Source organism: Drosophila guanche, unplaced genomic scaffold, assembly GCF_900245975.1.
Source record: "Drosophila guanche unplaced genomic scaffold, DGUA_6, whole genome shotgun sequence".
Lineage (NCBI taxonomy): Eukaryota > Metazoa > Arthropoda > Insecta > Diptera > Drosophilidae > Drosophila > Drosophila guanche.
Window position 1 is genome coordinate 3,048,113 of NW_022995750.1, and position 15,490 is coordinate 3,063,602.

The 15,490-nt window shown below is 42.0% G+C and overlaps 1 protein-coding gene across 1 annotated transcript in view; it reads right to left on the reverse strand.

Moving 5' to 3' along the window:
* LOC117586002 overlaps positions 1 to 15,490 on the reverse strand; it is a 42,732-nt gene that overhangs the window by 13,282 nt on the left and 13,960 nt on the right. Inside the window, exons 7-8 of the mRNA XM_034275830.1 lie at positions 12,504 to 12,635; positions 10,715 to 10,882 (exon numbers count right to left, since the gene is read on the reverse strand). Coding sequence (XP_034131721.1) covers positions 10,715 to 10,882; positions 12,504 to 12,635 — 300 coding nt within the window. The remainder of the gene's footprint in view (positions 1 to 10,714; positions 10,883 to 12,503; positions 12,636 to 15,490) is intronic.

Below are 15,490 nucleotides of genomic sequence, written 5' to 3' on the forward strand. Positions count from 1 at the left end.
AATCCGCCTGTAGGCCACCTATGTCTATACCTTTTTGTTCCATTCCATCCAGAATTTTGCCCTCCGTTTTTCTGACTTTTTCCCATTGTGAATCCTCTATTTGGTTTCCCTTTAATAAATTTGTTTTTGCAACCGGTCCATGTGACACTCGACTGTTCCATTAGATAAATCGACACGACACTACACTAGATGGGGCACGTTATGGTGGCATGGTGAAGTTGGGGTAAGTCCAGCTCAGCATGAAATGATTATGGCACAGCGGGAGAGGCAGCAGCAGAGAACAACTGAGAGAGATCTCACTTTGGGGGCTGGGACAGGGGCTTGTACATGTCAAGCACAACACTTGGCCTTTTGCTAGCAGCTGTTGAGGCAGGTACAACACGAGGCATACAACACACTCGCAAAAACACCGCACATATACACACCAATACATGTGTATTTCTATAAGAGGTACGAAATGTGTGGCAGTTAGGCCAGCGAACGTCTTGGCCTAATGTACAAATAAATAGAGCCATATTTTCCACATTTTCGTACGGGTTTGTACTTAGTTTTCTTTTGGCTTTTCCTCTACTGCCTGTCTGTCCGTCTGGCTCTTGCCTCCTGCCTGGCTGCCTGGCCTGTCTGTTTGTGTTTTGTATGCCGTGTTATGCATTTTATTGTCGGCTACTTAAGTTATGCACTTTGACCTCCATTCAGACAGCAGTAGAGTGAGAACGGAACCCCCCCGCGGGCTAAACAGAGCGAAGGAAAGGACGGTCCGGAGGCACTCATGAATGGTACGGTACTAGTGAATGTACGAGAAGGGGGTGGCCACCCACCAGGTGGTGGCTCAAAAGACGACGATGTTTTCTCGCACTTCTTCCACGATACTGTTTAGCCCCTGATGCTGCTTGACTTTTCTGCGTGTGTGTGTGTACTTCTTTAGAAGGCTTCCTTCTGTGATTCTGTGTGTCCTTTTTGCAAGGATTTTTCTTTCCTTCTTCTCCAGCAGCTGCAGCTTCTTCGGCGGAGACACATGTTTGCATTTTGCAAAGCGGAATCGAAGCTGAAATCCTCCCGTAGTGGAAACGCTTTATATTTATGTGCGGTTTCTGTTATATAATCTCATATATGCTGAACAGCCAGAGCTAGAGACAGACGCCCAAAGCATTCTGCGAAAATATCTCAAATTTATGCAGGGGAAAACCGAAAGAATTCTGATGCTCAGAAATATTTTTCCACTTTAAAGCAGATCATAAATCTCAGTTTTTGATCTGAATTAAATTTTGTGCTACAATGGCAATACGCGTATAGTCCGCATTGAATCTGCTTTGGTCGCTGTATCCCCACACATAATTAATTAAAAATGCATGAAATGCATGAACTTTTCGGTTGGACATCAAACATGGGACGGCTGGCTTTGGTGACAAATATAATTTGGAAATCGCGCAAATTCCTGAATGTACAGCCACAGAAAAAGGGAGAGAAAGGCAAACGGAAGATATCCAACCAGACCCGACCGGGAACCATCAAAAATGCTTAATTAAAAGTTTGTTCGAAATGTGCAATGGGGGGAAGCCCCAGCGGACCTAAAAACATTCGAAAATCTCATGGGAAAATCAGATTTAAAATGCACCACTCGGTCGGCAGACAAACAAAACTACAATATGTGGCACAGAGAACCAACTCTAATTAAATAAATATGAATGCGTGTACGTGTACGGCAATGTTAGGTAAACGCACCGCAAAACGCAGCCACAAAGGAGGGACAGGCTTCCAAAAGCATATGCTGGAAAACACCAGCCAAACTAACCGCAAAAACACTCGAAATACACGCAAAACAAATACTCATGAATGGTCACCCCACCAGAAATATGCACAACAAAAACACTCGGGAGCAGTGGCAGAGACGAAAAGAAGCAAAAGCTGAGGCAAAACAAAGATAAAGAGAAAAGAAGACAACAGCAGACACCGTTATTTGCTTTGCGGCCAGAGCCACTCCCATTACACACAAGAGCATACACCTTGACAGGAGCAAGCAGCGGCCACCAAAGCAATGACCATTCAGAGAGAACCCAGCCCATGACACCCACAGAAGTGTGATCAAATCTAGCAGGAAAGCGCTACCTGACAGCAACCCTGTTTGACAAAAGCTGCAAATATGTGGAGAGCCGAAAACAAAATATTAAAAAAAAAAAGCTTTAAGGTTATTCCATAAAAGGATCAGTGGATCTGCAGTGTAATATTTATATTCAACACATATTTTCTATGGTTTATTTCTTGCAGCTAGCTGCCATCATTAGGAGTTCATTCCGTGTAAACACCCTTCAAAGCAATCAATCACCCTTTACCCACAGTTAAACCACTCGAAAGTGTTTAGTGTTTAGTCTTTTCCTGGTTGTTTAGTGTTTAGAGGAGAGTTCAGGACATCCGTTGCTCCTTTCTGGAGCGTGAAGAACAACACTCACATTTAATTTCCGAAGAGCGTATGTGACACTTTAAATATTTCCGCACTCAAACAAACACTTTTGCCACCAGACAGAGAGAGAGCGCGAGACCGATGGAGAGAGAGAGAGAGAGAGAGAGAGAGAGAGAAAGCGATAGAGAGAGCGAAAGGACACTGCCACAGGCAGAGACTCTGACTCTGACTTCGATGCAGATACCGATACGACTAACACTACGGATACGGATGTGTGTTCCTCTGTCTGGCTGCCACACTTGGGTACACAGCATTTTCTAGTGCCCTAGATATTTGGTAGCTGCTGCTGCATGGAGGGGCCATGTAGTCGAGTCGAGAGTCTGTAATGAATTTGTTGAGGAGTTTTGCTAATGAAGTACGAAATGGTTCAGACTTTCAAGACTGCAATATTCAGCTTTGAATTGCATTAAAGTTGAATTTGGCACCCAAATGTGAATGAGCTTCTAATGACAATTTTCTGTTTTAGAGACCTCGTTGGAGACCTCAAATTGGTGGTGAACCACTTTTGCCTTTTTTTTTTAGCATTCGGGTGGGAGTTGTGTCCAAGAACTGTGTCCAACTAACTGCTTGGGTACATTCGAAAAGCGAAAGAAGGAGATAGGGATATCTGGTACAGCTCTTCTTAAATATTTACCAAATTCTGATCGAAGTCTGATTGTAAATAATATAGGATCTTAAATATTAAAGAACTATTTAAGAATAAGTTTTGTAGGGGCTATTCAAGATCTTTAACACTAAAAGCAATGTGCTCACTCATGGGTTCCACCAATTCCCAGTGAACCTCAAATATGCAAAACATCATTAGAGGAAAACACACACGCAGATAGTTTCTGGATGGCGCTAAAATCAAAGTCTGGCCATTTGGCTGTTAGTAGTGAGAGAAAAACTAGAAAAATAAAATCCATTTAATTACCCAGAACCCTCTCGCAACATCTGGATATGCCACACAGACAACAAGCAAAGCCAAAGCCAAAGCGAACCGAGAGTCCTGGATACCGAACACTAACTGGCGTTAATGCCTCACGAGTAGTGGCACGTCTGTATGGGTTCATGAACCCAGCACTCGAACCGCCCGGAGATATACACAGGAGTTGAACACCAAGTGTCTTTGCCTCGCTCGCTGCTCGAAGCCACTACAAGGGGAAAGCGATACACACGCCACTCTACGCAATCTGTATCCCTAATGAGAGTTAATACACTTTCCACTAATGCACTTGGTTGACATGGTAATTGTTGAGATATTTAACAATTTATGGCCCCAGATTTTTAATTATTTATTGTTGCGACCGCCGCAGATTGCTGTTGGCTTACAACAGCCCCCACATTTTTTGGCTTTTATGGTTAGTGTTTGCGGAATACAATATTCATGTAATATATTGCGTATACGCACCCTTGCACTCGCCCAAGCTGTTTAGCCCCTAAATTGCTGTGCCGCATGCTGTGGCTGTTTTGTGTGTTGGCCACTCTGCGTGTGTGTGAGTGTGTGGGTGGGATTGTTTGTGTAGATAAACATATATGTGGCAGGCACTGACAAACCATTATGAATAACTGCAGCTGCAACACACACACCCTGGGTGGAATGCAAACACCATACCATGAGAGTGGCAGCGGTGTAGCAAGCAACAGCAGCTTTCTACCTCTCTCTCTCTCGCTCTGTGACACTCAGATATGCAATAAGCATCATTTTATTAAACTGTACAACGAAGTTGAGGGATGATCTGAGGGATGAGCTGGAGATGAACAGATTGCCAAGTGAAGCTTAAATGGAAATGTACGAGAAATTCAGCAGCAAAAAAAAACATTCTTTTTGATTCACACATTTTTTATGGACACATTTTTGGAAGTAGTAAAAACAGCAGAAAGCCCTCCTTTAAACCACCACATCATTGATTTACGAGTGCACTAAGAAATATATTGTTAAAGTTCAATACCAAAAGGAAAAAAACCCATTAAAAACGTCAAAAAAATATGCGGGTAAAATAAATTTGTTTCAGTTCAAAACAAAAATGCTTTAATTAAAATTCCATCTTTCAGACGAATATTTCACTAACGAGGGAATTTAGTTACAACAGATACTTATGTATATAAAAAAACAGTAATATTTATATTGAAATAAACCCTTCCGAATTTATTTAAAGGTTGTAAACAAATAATTATATAATATTAACAGCTATTATCGGTCCCCAAACCTATGGGTTGTAATCATCAACAGACACTCAAAAATAGCACTGGAATGAAACCCCCAAAAACCTCCCTACTTTTTGTGTATCCTGACACCTTAAGAGGCATTTGCACTTCATGAATAAAATTTCCACACTCGAAAAATGGTTTTGCAATTTACATATTTTTATGCCTTGCTGCCAGAACAGAAACACACAAGAGAATAAATAATTTTCAGAAGCTTGAAGCGCCAACATGTGTATTCGGGCCGTTGCATAATCGAAACTTCTACAAAATGCATGTCAGTGGCAGAGATACAGAATGAAGCAGAGATCCCAGGAGTCAGCTGGTCTGGTGGTCTGCGGCGTCCGATGCTCCATGCGTGTGGCAGGGAACATACATTCTCACGAAAACCAGATTGAGTTTGAGCGTCATACCGCGTACTCGCGCGTACACACAAGAGGCGTGTTTTTCTGTGTGCTAGTGGCATGCCCCACGCATGTAATTTATGATGTTTCAGCGTGTAAACAACACGTTCCAAAACGCAAAAAAAAAGACAGAAGAGAAGAAAACTTTTTGGAGAGCACAGCAGAATATTTACGAGTGAAGTTTTTGGGGGAAGGCCCCAAATGAAACGAATAAAAGTGGAGCAACTAGTTCCAGATGGTCCAATCCTTTCCAGAGAGTGCCCGAGAGTGGGATATGAAGCGGCAAGTCATGCAACCAAATGCATGTTAAAGCCAAAAGCGATGCCATTTAAAAGTTTATGGCTTTTGTATAGCCACCCACATTATCATCATCCTCATCCACATCCACATCCACAGAGACCCCACAGGAATCCTCTTGTGGGTCCGTCCGTCCTCTCTCATAATGTATGCAACTTCCTGTAGCACGGCCATAGGACAATAAATTAAGCAGCCCCGAACGAACGAGAACCGTCTGTCGCCGAGGATCGTGGCTGACACCCAACTGAGTCTGAGGCTGAGGCATATCCATGACCCAAGCGATGCTTTCGTTTTGCATATTTTTTTTTATAAATAATATTATAATAAATAAGTTTATGCTATTAAGCGTCTGCTAGATGGTTGGTCACACGCCCCTGGCATTGTTGTTTTTCCCTTGTTGACCCTCTGTCTGCCACTCTCTGCCACTTCTGTCTCTCTCTCTTTATGTGCCACAGGGTGCCAGCACCCTGTTGTTATCTATGGCGTCTCGTGGCCCAACAACTTTTCGTGGCCAGAACGGTAATTAAAGAGCTCGCTGCGGTTTATAAATTGCTGGAAATTAAAACGACAATATAAAGCTGTCAGCGACACTTTTGAGTTGGGTCAATTTTCTGTGTCGTTTGGGGGCAGAGATAAGCTCCACGATTATGCGACTAAGCAACAGTTTATAAAGAAAACGAAAGAATGAGGGAATGCCATGAAAGACTAAAGGATTAAGGTTGCCTCCAAAAGATGGAGCAATGTAAATGAAATTAAAACAGAGAGCAATCTTATTTTTTTTTTAGATAAATCTGAATGAAAAACGTGTCGAGGTGGTTGAAATCGTAGGGAAAAGTCTTTGATGGTTACTATGGCACTCTGGGAAAGAGAAAGCAGGAAGAACTGAGCGGTCAACAGCAGTGTTAGCCATTAGAAAAATATTCAATTTAAGATTACTTTCTCCATTTCATTCCTGAGCATTGAGTTGAGAAATATAATTCCCTTGGAAAATTCAGTTTTATGGCAAAATAGCCAAGGTGATTGCACCTGCAATTTCTCTAGGAGGCAAACACAGAAAAGTCTGCAGAGAAAGAGGGTTAGAGGGAGACTCCGGAACACACAATGAGGATTGCTCAAGTGAAATGTGCTAAAGCTTCATCTTCCTCAAGGGGAGTACTCCCCCTACTGCAAGTAGATATACCTCTTCATGCGCTAAATCCCTTACTTGATACGGATACGAATGCCAGCACTAAATAATTGTATTTTCAATGGTCCAGCAGCTATCCTTGGCTTCTCGTACTACTCGTCTCTAAGTACCACAGGCAACTGGTAGACAATTTCGAATGGTCATAAATCTCGATGGCTACCAGGGTGAATGTGTGTCAGCTTAGCGTTCGTTTAAAAGTACAGACAGACATGCCAAAATGGCCAATTTCATGGCTAGTGTAAATCAAAAACACCTGCAATTAGGGGCACCATCCATCCACACCCGCACACACACTTAGGGGCAGTTTCAGGATAACCCCCATAAGCGGACAAAGCTATTTAGACGAGGGGCTGGCACACAAAAACAATTTTAGAGCAATTGCCTGCCATGCAACTCATTAGCATGCGCCACAAGGCTTGGAGACTAGAGCCTGGGAGCCTCTATTGTGGACCAGGGTTCCTGCACTGCAAGACATCTTCTACTACAAGAGAAATATTTGTATGGTGAAGAAAAAATTGAAATCAAACCAAATGGGCGAGAAAATTAAAATATATCATTTTTTTGTCTTCAGGATAAGTACTTGGCAGGAAGAAAACTGAAAGAAATGCTTCAAAGATTTAAGTTAATTGATTTTTAATTATTTCTCTAAATTTGAAACAAATTTTTTTGGTAAATATTTTGTCGTGTTCTCATTTAAATTTGTTTAGAGCATGTTTACAAAATACAGTAATCTTCAGTGGACACAGTACTTATTTTTTCCACCTTATCTGTCTAGATATCTTTCAGTGTAATCTTAAGCCATTGTCTGGCCCGTTTTTGGTTGTTGCTGTTGTTGGGGAAATTTTAGATGTTAGAAAAGCTAATTTCTGTGGGGCGCACATGTGCGACGAGGTCCGGCAAACACCCCCAAAGGGGACCAACGGCAAGGAGAGAGAGTCCAAGCAGAGTCGATAGAGGCAACCCCTCCAACAAAGGAGAAGGTGGTGCAGCAGCAGGAGGCAAGCAGGAGGCAAACAAGGACACCACCCTGTTGTATCTGTAACTGTATCTAGGCTGCCATTAAATGCAGCCCATAGAAAACACGCTTCGAGCATGCTAAAAGGGGTCGGATAACAGGTCTCTCTTCTACACCTTTTGCTGCTGCTGCACCGATACTACGGCTGCTGCTGCTTCTGGCATGCCATAAAGCACACAATTTTTGAAAGTGCCCCCGCAATGCCTAAAAGTTACAAATGTTTGGCCTTAAAAACTTGCACTGCCGCCCAGATAAAATGGCAAAAAGAGTGCACACTGGAGGGTCCTCTCCCAGGAACCTCTTTGCTGAACGCCGAAGGTGCTGGTGCCAGTGGTGGTGCCGGTGCCGGTGCCTTTCCCTGATGCCTGCCTCTTGTCAGTCAAAATGAAATTTGAAGCAAAGTTGCGGAAGCAATTGCCTACGCTTTAAGGCGTTTCAAAGGCCAAAGGAATTATGAGTGAAATTACGGCTGAAAGATGAGCAAATGAAATTAGCTTGTGATTTCTTGAGTGAAAGTCCTCCAAGATGTGCTTCAATGGGGTATAATTTGACAGAGAGTAAGAGGCCTCCTCCTTCAAACTTTGCTTAGAAAAGGCAACATTAGTAAAATCTTTAAAGGAGGCTCATTATTAGAGGATTATGAATACAGGCGCCAGTATTTCAAAACATAATTTAATGCATTGCTTTGTGCTAAAACACACTTGAAAGTCCTGAGGGCAAATGCATTAATAACCGTCATAGCAAACAGACAGGTGTATTGAAGAACTATCACTGGCCGGTTTCATTGAGTTTCTGAGCAACACATCCATGCAACATCTGTTCTTCTGTTGGTGGCTCTGAAAAAAACGTGCATCCATGCAAGACTCAATATTTGACTCAAATTGGAGGACAATAGATGTATTGTCCTGAAATTTCTATTCATCTAGCGTATATCCTTAGGCAGAAGATACTTTCAGTGTTGGAATGATGCATGAAACCAGATTAAATCTGTTTTTCAGTTTCCCCAAAACCTTAATTCCTTTCATGTGGAAATGTTTCCCTTCAAGTTGCAATCTGGGAATTCATTCCTGGAATGTTTGCACTAGTTCATTTCACATTGTCCCTACTTTTACCCTCTGAAGAGGGGGAGAGTCTCCTCTGAGGGACAAATGAAACGAAACAAAAAGCAATGCCATTGCTCGTCAATGTGTCCGTGATGTCTGTCCGTCCGTCAATTCTGTTCTGTTCTGTCCGCTGTTTCGGGCTGCCATTTAATTCAATGACGGACACAACAAAGCATTTGCCACTGGGATGCAGTTAACAGAGAGAGAAGTGCTACAAATATGTGCTGCTGCTGCTGGTGCTTCTGCTGCTCCAAGCAAAGCCTGCCGCCTGCCACATGCTGCCGACACCACCATCCTTACAACGTCATACAAAACAATTTCCCCTGGAGAGTTTTTCCCTGTTTTTCCACCAGTTATTTCGTATGTGAAAAAGCGCATCTGTTGTTGATTGTGTGAACTTCCTTTCAATCGTTTGTTTGTCCTTCGTTTTTCCCCTCTTTCCAAACCCCTTCCTTGTTTTTGTTGTATTGTTTGTTTGTTACTGGTGTTGTTGCATGTTATTGTTGCTTTTGTAGTGCTTTTGTTGTTTGTTGTTTGCGTGGTGTTATTGCAGTTATCCGCCGCTTCAGGCGGCGTGCCAGTGCCCCGAAGCTTAGATACGTTTTTTCGGTTGCAAGTATCTCTCACCGTCTCAAAATGTTGGATACTGAAAGTTTTCCATGCCGTTGGTGTCAGAAAAAGCAATACAAATATACAGGAGAATATAAATGAAAATGTAAAGGAAAAACACAACGATCAGGATCAGAAAGTGTATGGAAAAAGGTCGAACTTAAGATACATATATCCAATCAGTATAACGTAAGATTTTTTAAGCAAAACTAAAGAGTATGTAGTCGTTCCTCGTTTTTTTTTCTGTACTGTATTCTCTTTGTCAAAAAAATTGGAATTAAAAGGTTATACACAAGTCCTTGCCCCTTTTTATTTTATTATTGATTTTCGGGTATATTTTCCTACACAATTGCAATTTTTCTATATTTTAATATGGCAAACCTAAATTCTAAAATGTATGTCCAGCTCGGAATCTGGCTATAAGAAGCATATAGAAAATTCGTTTCTGTGCTTCTGTTCGTTTCTTCTAACTTGTGCTCTTCTTGTCCATTTGCCATATTCCCACATGTGTGTTACTGAATGGCTCGGACATTCCGTTTATAATCCTAGCGCGCTTCTGCATCTTTTCGGAAAACAATTGCATCTTTTGTGCAAAATAAGTTTTATAGAATGACACGCAAAAAGAAATACGAAACCCCATTGCTGGACATTCTCCTCAAGAGCTGAAAGCGTGTGGGGGGAGCAGTGCATAAGGAGTTTCCTTTTCCTCCTCGTGTCCAGTGGAGAGTGTCCTGTGTTCATTGTGCAATTTATTTATTGCACACAAAACTTTCCCTGAAGAGGCTGACACAAGGACAAGAACTTCTGTTGAAAATGAGATAGTAGCACTCGGCAGTCCATTGTTTTCAAACGAAATGAAGGGAGTAATGTCCGTATGCCCCAAGAGACTGTCCAGGCAGTAATAAGTAGCCAACTCATGAGAGACCTACTCTTCCACTCTCCCACTCTCTTCATCTTCGTATCATTTATAACAATTTAGAGTCCTTTTTCACAGCCCCCTGAGATCGCAATAAAACAGAATCGGATATCTTTTAAGAAGTTCCCGGTATAAATAACAATTTAACGTAAATATTTAGGCAAAAACTCCTTTTCATTGACGTCAATGCCAGTGCCTCCTGCGAGTGTACGTATTTGACGTGGCAGGCGTCGCTAATCCGCGGCACTTAGCAAACAAATTGCCCCACATAAACAATTCTAATTGAGATGAACGATATGGCTATGGCCCCCATGTACGAACATTCGTAAATACATACATATATATGCAAAGCAGTAGCACGCCACATGACACTCCACACACACACACACACACACACCGTGGAACTATGTTAAATGCAACTAAGTTATAAATGTGAGAGGAGAAATAGGTCTGGCCTGCTGCCTGGAGGCCATTCAGCAATGGCTGCCTTGGCTATGGAAATGGCTTTGGTTTGGCAAGGGATATACATAAATTTCACTTACTTCTTTAGCGTGGCAGCCAATGCCAAATCGGGGCGTACATCAAAGCGACTCTGCATATAGAAGCGTAATAAATTATCGCGTTCATTTTCACGTAATCCTTCCTCGAGTGCTAATGCGGCCAGTGTGTGATAGGATTCTGACTCCGTGATGCCGAATAATAAATCATAACTAGAATGAAAGAGAGAGCAGTAAGAGAGCAGAGGCTTAGTAGGAGAGAAAGAGAGAGTTAGTGTTACAGAGAGGCAGAGGTTTAGTACGAGCCACAGCCAGAAATACCAGGATGGTCAACATGTCTGATATTTTAGATTCCCTTTTTGCACTGTCAGAAAGTCCCATCAATCCCCCCACCTTAATCCTTGCCATATCTATACGCTAAATTTCTGCCAGTGCACACTCTGCATCGCCATCGAAAGAACAACCCAATGAATGCCCATAAAACGCACAGAGTTAAAAGCACTACAAATAAAACGAGTGCTGCTGCTGCCTCTTCCTGTGGCGCGTAACTTGTTACGCTGCTGCTGCCTGCCGCCTGATAAATGGCTCTACAACTATGAAAAGTGCTGCCTCTTCCCGAGAGTCCTGCTCTAACCATTGTTGTCCTGTTGCTTCACACTAGATATCAGCGACGAAGAGAGAGACAGAGAGCCTGGGAGCCTGAGAGGCAGCTCAGAGGCGCATTAAAACTTATATTCTAGAAGCAAAACTTTCCTTCCGTCGATAAAAGTAAATGCAAAACTTGTTAAATTGAAAAGAAATGCCACAGAGAGCGGAGTGGAGAATAGTGGAGTGCTCTCCCATTCATTACTATAAGAGCTTTAATCCTCAGGTCATCCGCTGATTAAAGTGATTAACGAAAGCAGCAACAACAACAAAACCGAATATTCAATCTTGTGAAACGTGCTTTCATTTCACTTTGCCCGTAAACCTGTACTGTGTAGACCCGTTCACCCCTTAACCTCTCAGGATGTATCCTTCCGTTTGGCTGTCTGTTGCCCGTAATTAATGGCTCTCTTCCTGTGGCAGCTATTATTCTATTCTCGAACGAAACACGTTTGACTCTTTCGCGCCAAAAAGGATAACAATTAAAATCAAATTAATCACGCATTTTATTAGATTATCCCTTGGGGTTTATGTCTGCTCTGCGCAGCACGTGCCTCTTCCTGATAATGCCTGTCTCCTCCAATGGCGGGCAGTCGCGAGTGCTTTTCCCCAAAACAGAAGTTGATTGATGGATGGCCCATAATTTATGTGGCAGAGCCGGTGCGGAGCCTCTCTTCTTTTTGATCGATATGTACCCTAAATTACTTGTTTTTACCTCTGATGCGGTATGTTGTTATATCCTTATTGATTTTGTGGCGTTCAACGCTCAATTGCAGGACCTTTTTGAGCAGCGAAGGACCCATTGAGTGCCCCAAAAGTGACATTCGAAATGTAATTTGCTTGATGATATCCCAAGACGCCAACGCAGAAATAACGGTGTTAAATGGTCTTGCGTCTCACGGGCTCCTTACACACGATTTCACTTTCACCTGAGGGCAGAATAAAGCCTTTTCCCCAGACGAAAGCAAGAAAGAACGAAATACCAGACGTCTAATCAAGTAACGCACAATAAATACTCTGGCGAAAAGAGGAAGGGAGAGACTGAAGGCCAAAGGGAAAAGAAAGCAAAGGAATATTTGACAGCTCCCCAAAGCATCAAAACGCTAAGGAATTGTGGCACTGCGGCATAGGGGTTTCGGGTGGTCAGAGGTTAGTGTTAGCTATGGGGGGGGGGGTTTGCTTAACAAACCGGCTGAAATGCTCCGTATAATGCCCCATGACCTTGTACGGTTGATTTGGTATTACATGTCCATCGACAATTGGACCCAATGATGTTGAAAATTGTTGAAGCGATGTTGGTATGTGCAAGATATCCTGGTACCTAGAAAGAGAGAAAAACGAATAGAGTATGAGAGAATGAGTCAAGAAAATGAGTTAAGAAAAAAGGTTCAAAATACAATATGGAAGAGTTTTCCAGGGAATGGTTCTTGTGGCGCCTCATGGCGTTCATCATGACAGCGGTCCGGTCCCACTTTTCACTTTGATTTGAGAAAATTTCTAATAAATTTTATGTGTGATTTCTTGGCTGGACATTGCACAGTGTCCACACTGGCTGTCACGTACACATATTTGCCACACACGTGTGGCCCATAAAGATACTCACATATGGTCTAAAGGGACACAAAAAATTAACAGAATTTCATGGAGTAGAGATGCTTTTTATTAGGGGAAAAATATTGAGATACAAGTCTAGATGAAAGGGAATAAAGTATATATTTTGGTATTTCTTTAAGATCACAATTCATAAAGGAAATGGATTTCCATTGGAAAAAACTTAAATCCATTAGCTTGATAAAAATTAAATAAAATCCATAATTTCTGCCATTAAATTGTCAGTAAAAAAGCTATAATCGTTGAAAATACCTTCCAATATTCACCTCAATATGGGTCCAATAGGTTCAATTCCATACACATCATTTTCCTCCTTATCGGCAGGCAGTTGCATTTCTGTACATCCTGTAGTTATGACGTTTTTCTTTTGTTGATTTTAAAACCCATAATAGAGCCGCAATGCAAACCAATTCACACGCACACAGATTTACACAAACACAAATACCAGAAGGAACGAGGGAAACCTTACCCCATTTTGCGATACAAACAAGTACTACATACATGAAATACAATCAGCAGACTTACACATATAAAACTTTTGCTTCTGTTGGATGTTGCCTGTGGAAAGCATTTCAATTCGATGGGAAATATTTGAGTTCTCGCTTTTCTCTCTCTCTTTTGCATACTTTGGGGCGGTGGCGCTATGGCCTTTATATTGATACAAAATTGCTGTGCGGCAGTGGAAGTGGCATTGGCATGGAAATGCTTCTGTTGGGTGCAATTTCTGTCGCATAGTTTGCATAAAAGTCCACAAGGCACAAGGCACCAGCAACAGAAGTACCCACCAAAAATTGGAACAAATTAAGAGAGGAAAAGGAGCAAAAGTCTAGAAACTATTGGACAATTTTTATCATTGAAATGCAGGCAAAACCTGAATATAGGAAGAGCAGTCGCATGTTGGAGTTCAGGCGGCGGATGAAGTGGGAAAAGGTTCATAAAACATTCCTTTTCGGGATGTTTGGGTGTAAACTTCCATCTTTTCCCGTCTTTGGCATTGTCATAATAGATTTGTTAAGGGTTTTCCCCTCCATTAAACGAGAGTATAGCTTGGGTATTAATAAAAATCCTTTCATTACGCTTTAAATGGATATTCAGATGATGTCAAAGCAGCGCTTTGTCTCAGAGTCTCTGCTGGAAATTCAATTGAAAGAGATAGATAGTGAAAGAGAAATTCCAAGGATGCCATTCAGAGAAGCCATTCGAGTACTAAGCCATGGAAAAATCCCTAAAATTCAATGAGTGTCTGTCGTATGTGTCTGTGTGTGTTAATTCACTCAACACCTACAGAAAATCCCCCATTTCAAGATGATATTATCTGTAATCCATTTTAGGATGCAGCATTCCAATCGATGGCTGCAAGACCATTGCACTGTCTCCCATGGCTTTTAGTGTGTGGTCAAATGATGGGGAAAGTTTGTAGCAGACTTGACGTCAGCTTCTCGTTTCTGATTTTTGCTTGAGACTTCGGGAAGAATTAAACTTGCTGGGGGAAAAGTCGTATGTTTTCGTGCTTCATTTTCACTTGTGATTTATGATGGTATTTCTGAAATAAGAAAAAGCTTTATTCCACTGTTGCTCTTCTTGTTTCTTGCTTCTTATTGGCTGCAGCACAAAACTGTCACAAGTTGAGCTGCAAACTGCGATTAACTCGTTTAGATATACAATATGTTGCAATATATTCTCTTCCTCTCTTTTTATCTGCTCAGAGTGTGTACTGTGTTGCCGCAGCAAGCAGAATGCCAATCCCTGCCCCCTCTTCTATACATTGCACATACAATTTGTCAGTGTGTGTGCTTGTGGCAGAAGAACGAAGATTGATGGTATTCCTTATGGGTTGCATGTTGCAAGGAGCTACTTGAACTACTGCTCCAGAGAGAGTTTACTGCCCCAGAGAAATCCTCTGTCATTTATCCTGCAACAGTTTTAGCCTGGTCTCTGCCTCTATCGGGGTCTATAGTCTCTACAGCTGTCTCCAGTTTCGGTTTTTGGCTCTAAAGCTGTCTGTATATATTTCTTCGTCTGCTATTCTTCTGTTGTCTTACTGCTTTCTATTTAATGAATTTTTAATATGCTTTAGACCTTTCTTTTTATTTCTGTCAATTAGGAGCGCAAAAGGAAAACAGCTGCTTTCTGTGTGTGGCAGCTCCTGGGGCTATGTGGAAGGCCCACCGTGGCGTATGCTTGATATTTACATTATTCTAAATTATTCTATGGGGACATTTTTCTCTGTCTCTCTCTCTCTCGCTCCGTCTCTTTTCCTCTAGGAAAGAGTTTGGTAGGATTAAATGCGCACAAAACGAATGAAAACGAGAAGGGACGTGTGAGACGCTTCTTACGCGTCACTACTTATATACCCGGCACTCAGTATTACATCTGCACCTTAGCGGCAGAGGAAGAAGCAGAGACGTGTCTGCGCGAAGCAGAGTGTGAATGAGAGAATGTGCAAAAAACAAATATAACCTGCAAGACGGGGTGGGTTTAGACACTGAAAGTTTCTTCATTCTGGCTATAATAATAATCGCATACAAATTTGGTGATCTGATAGATATGGTCATTCCCTACGGA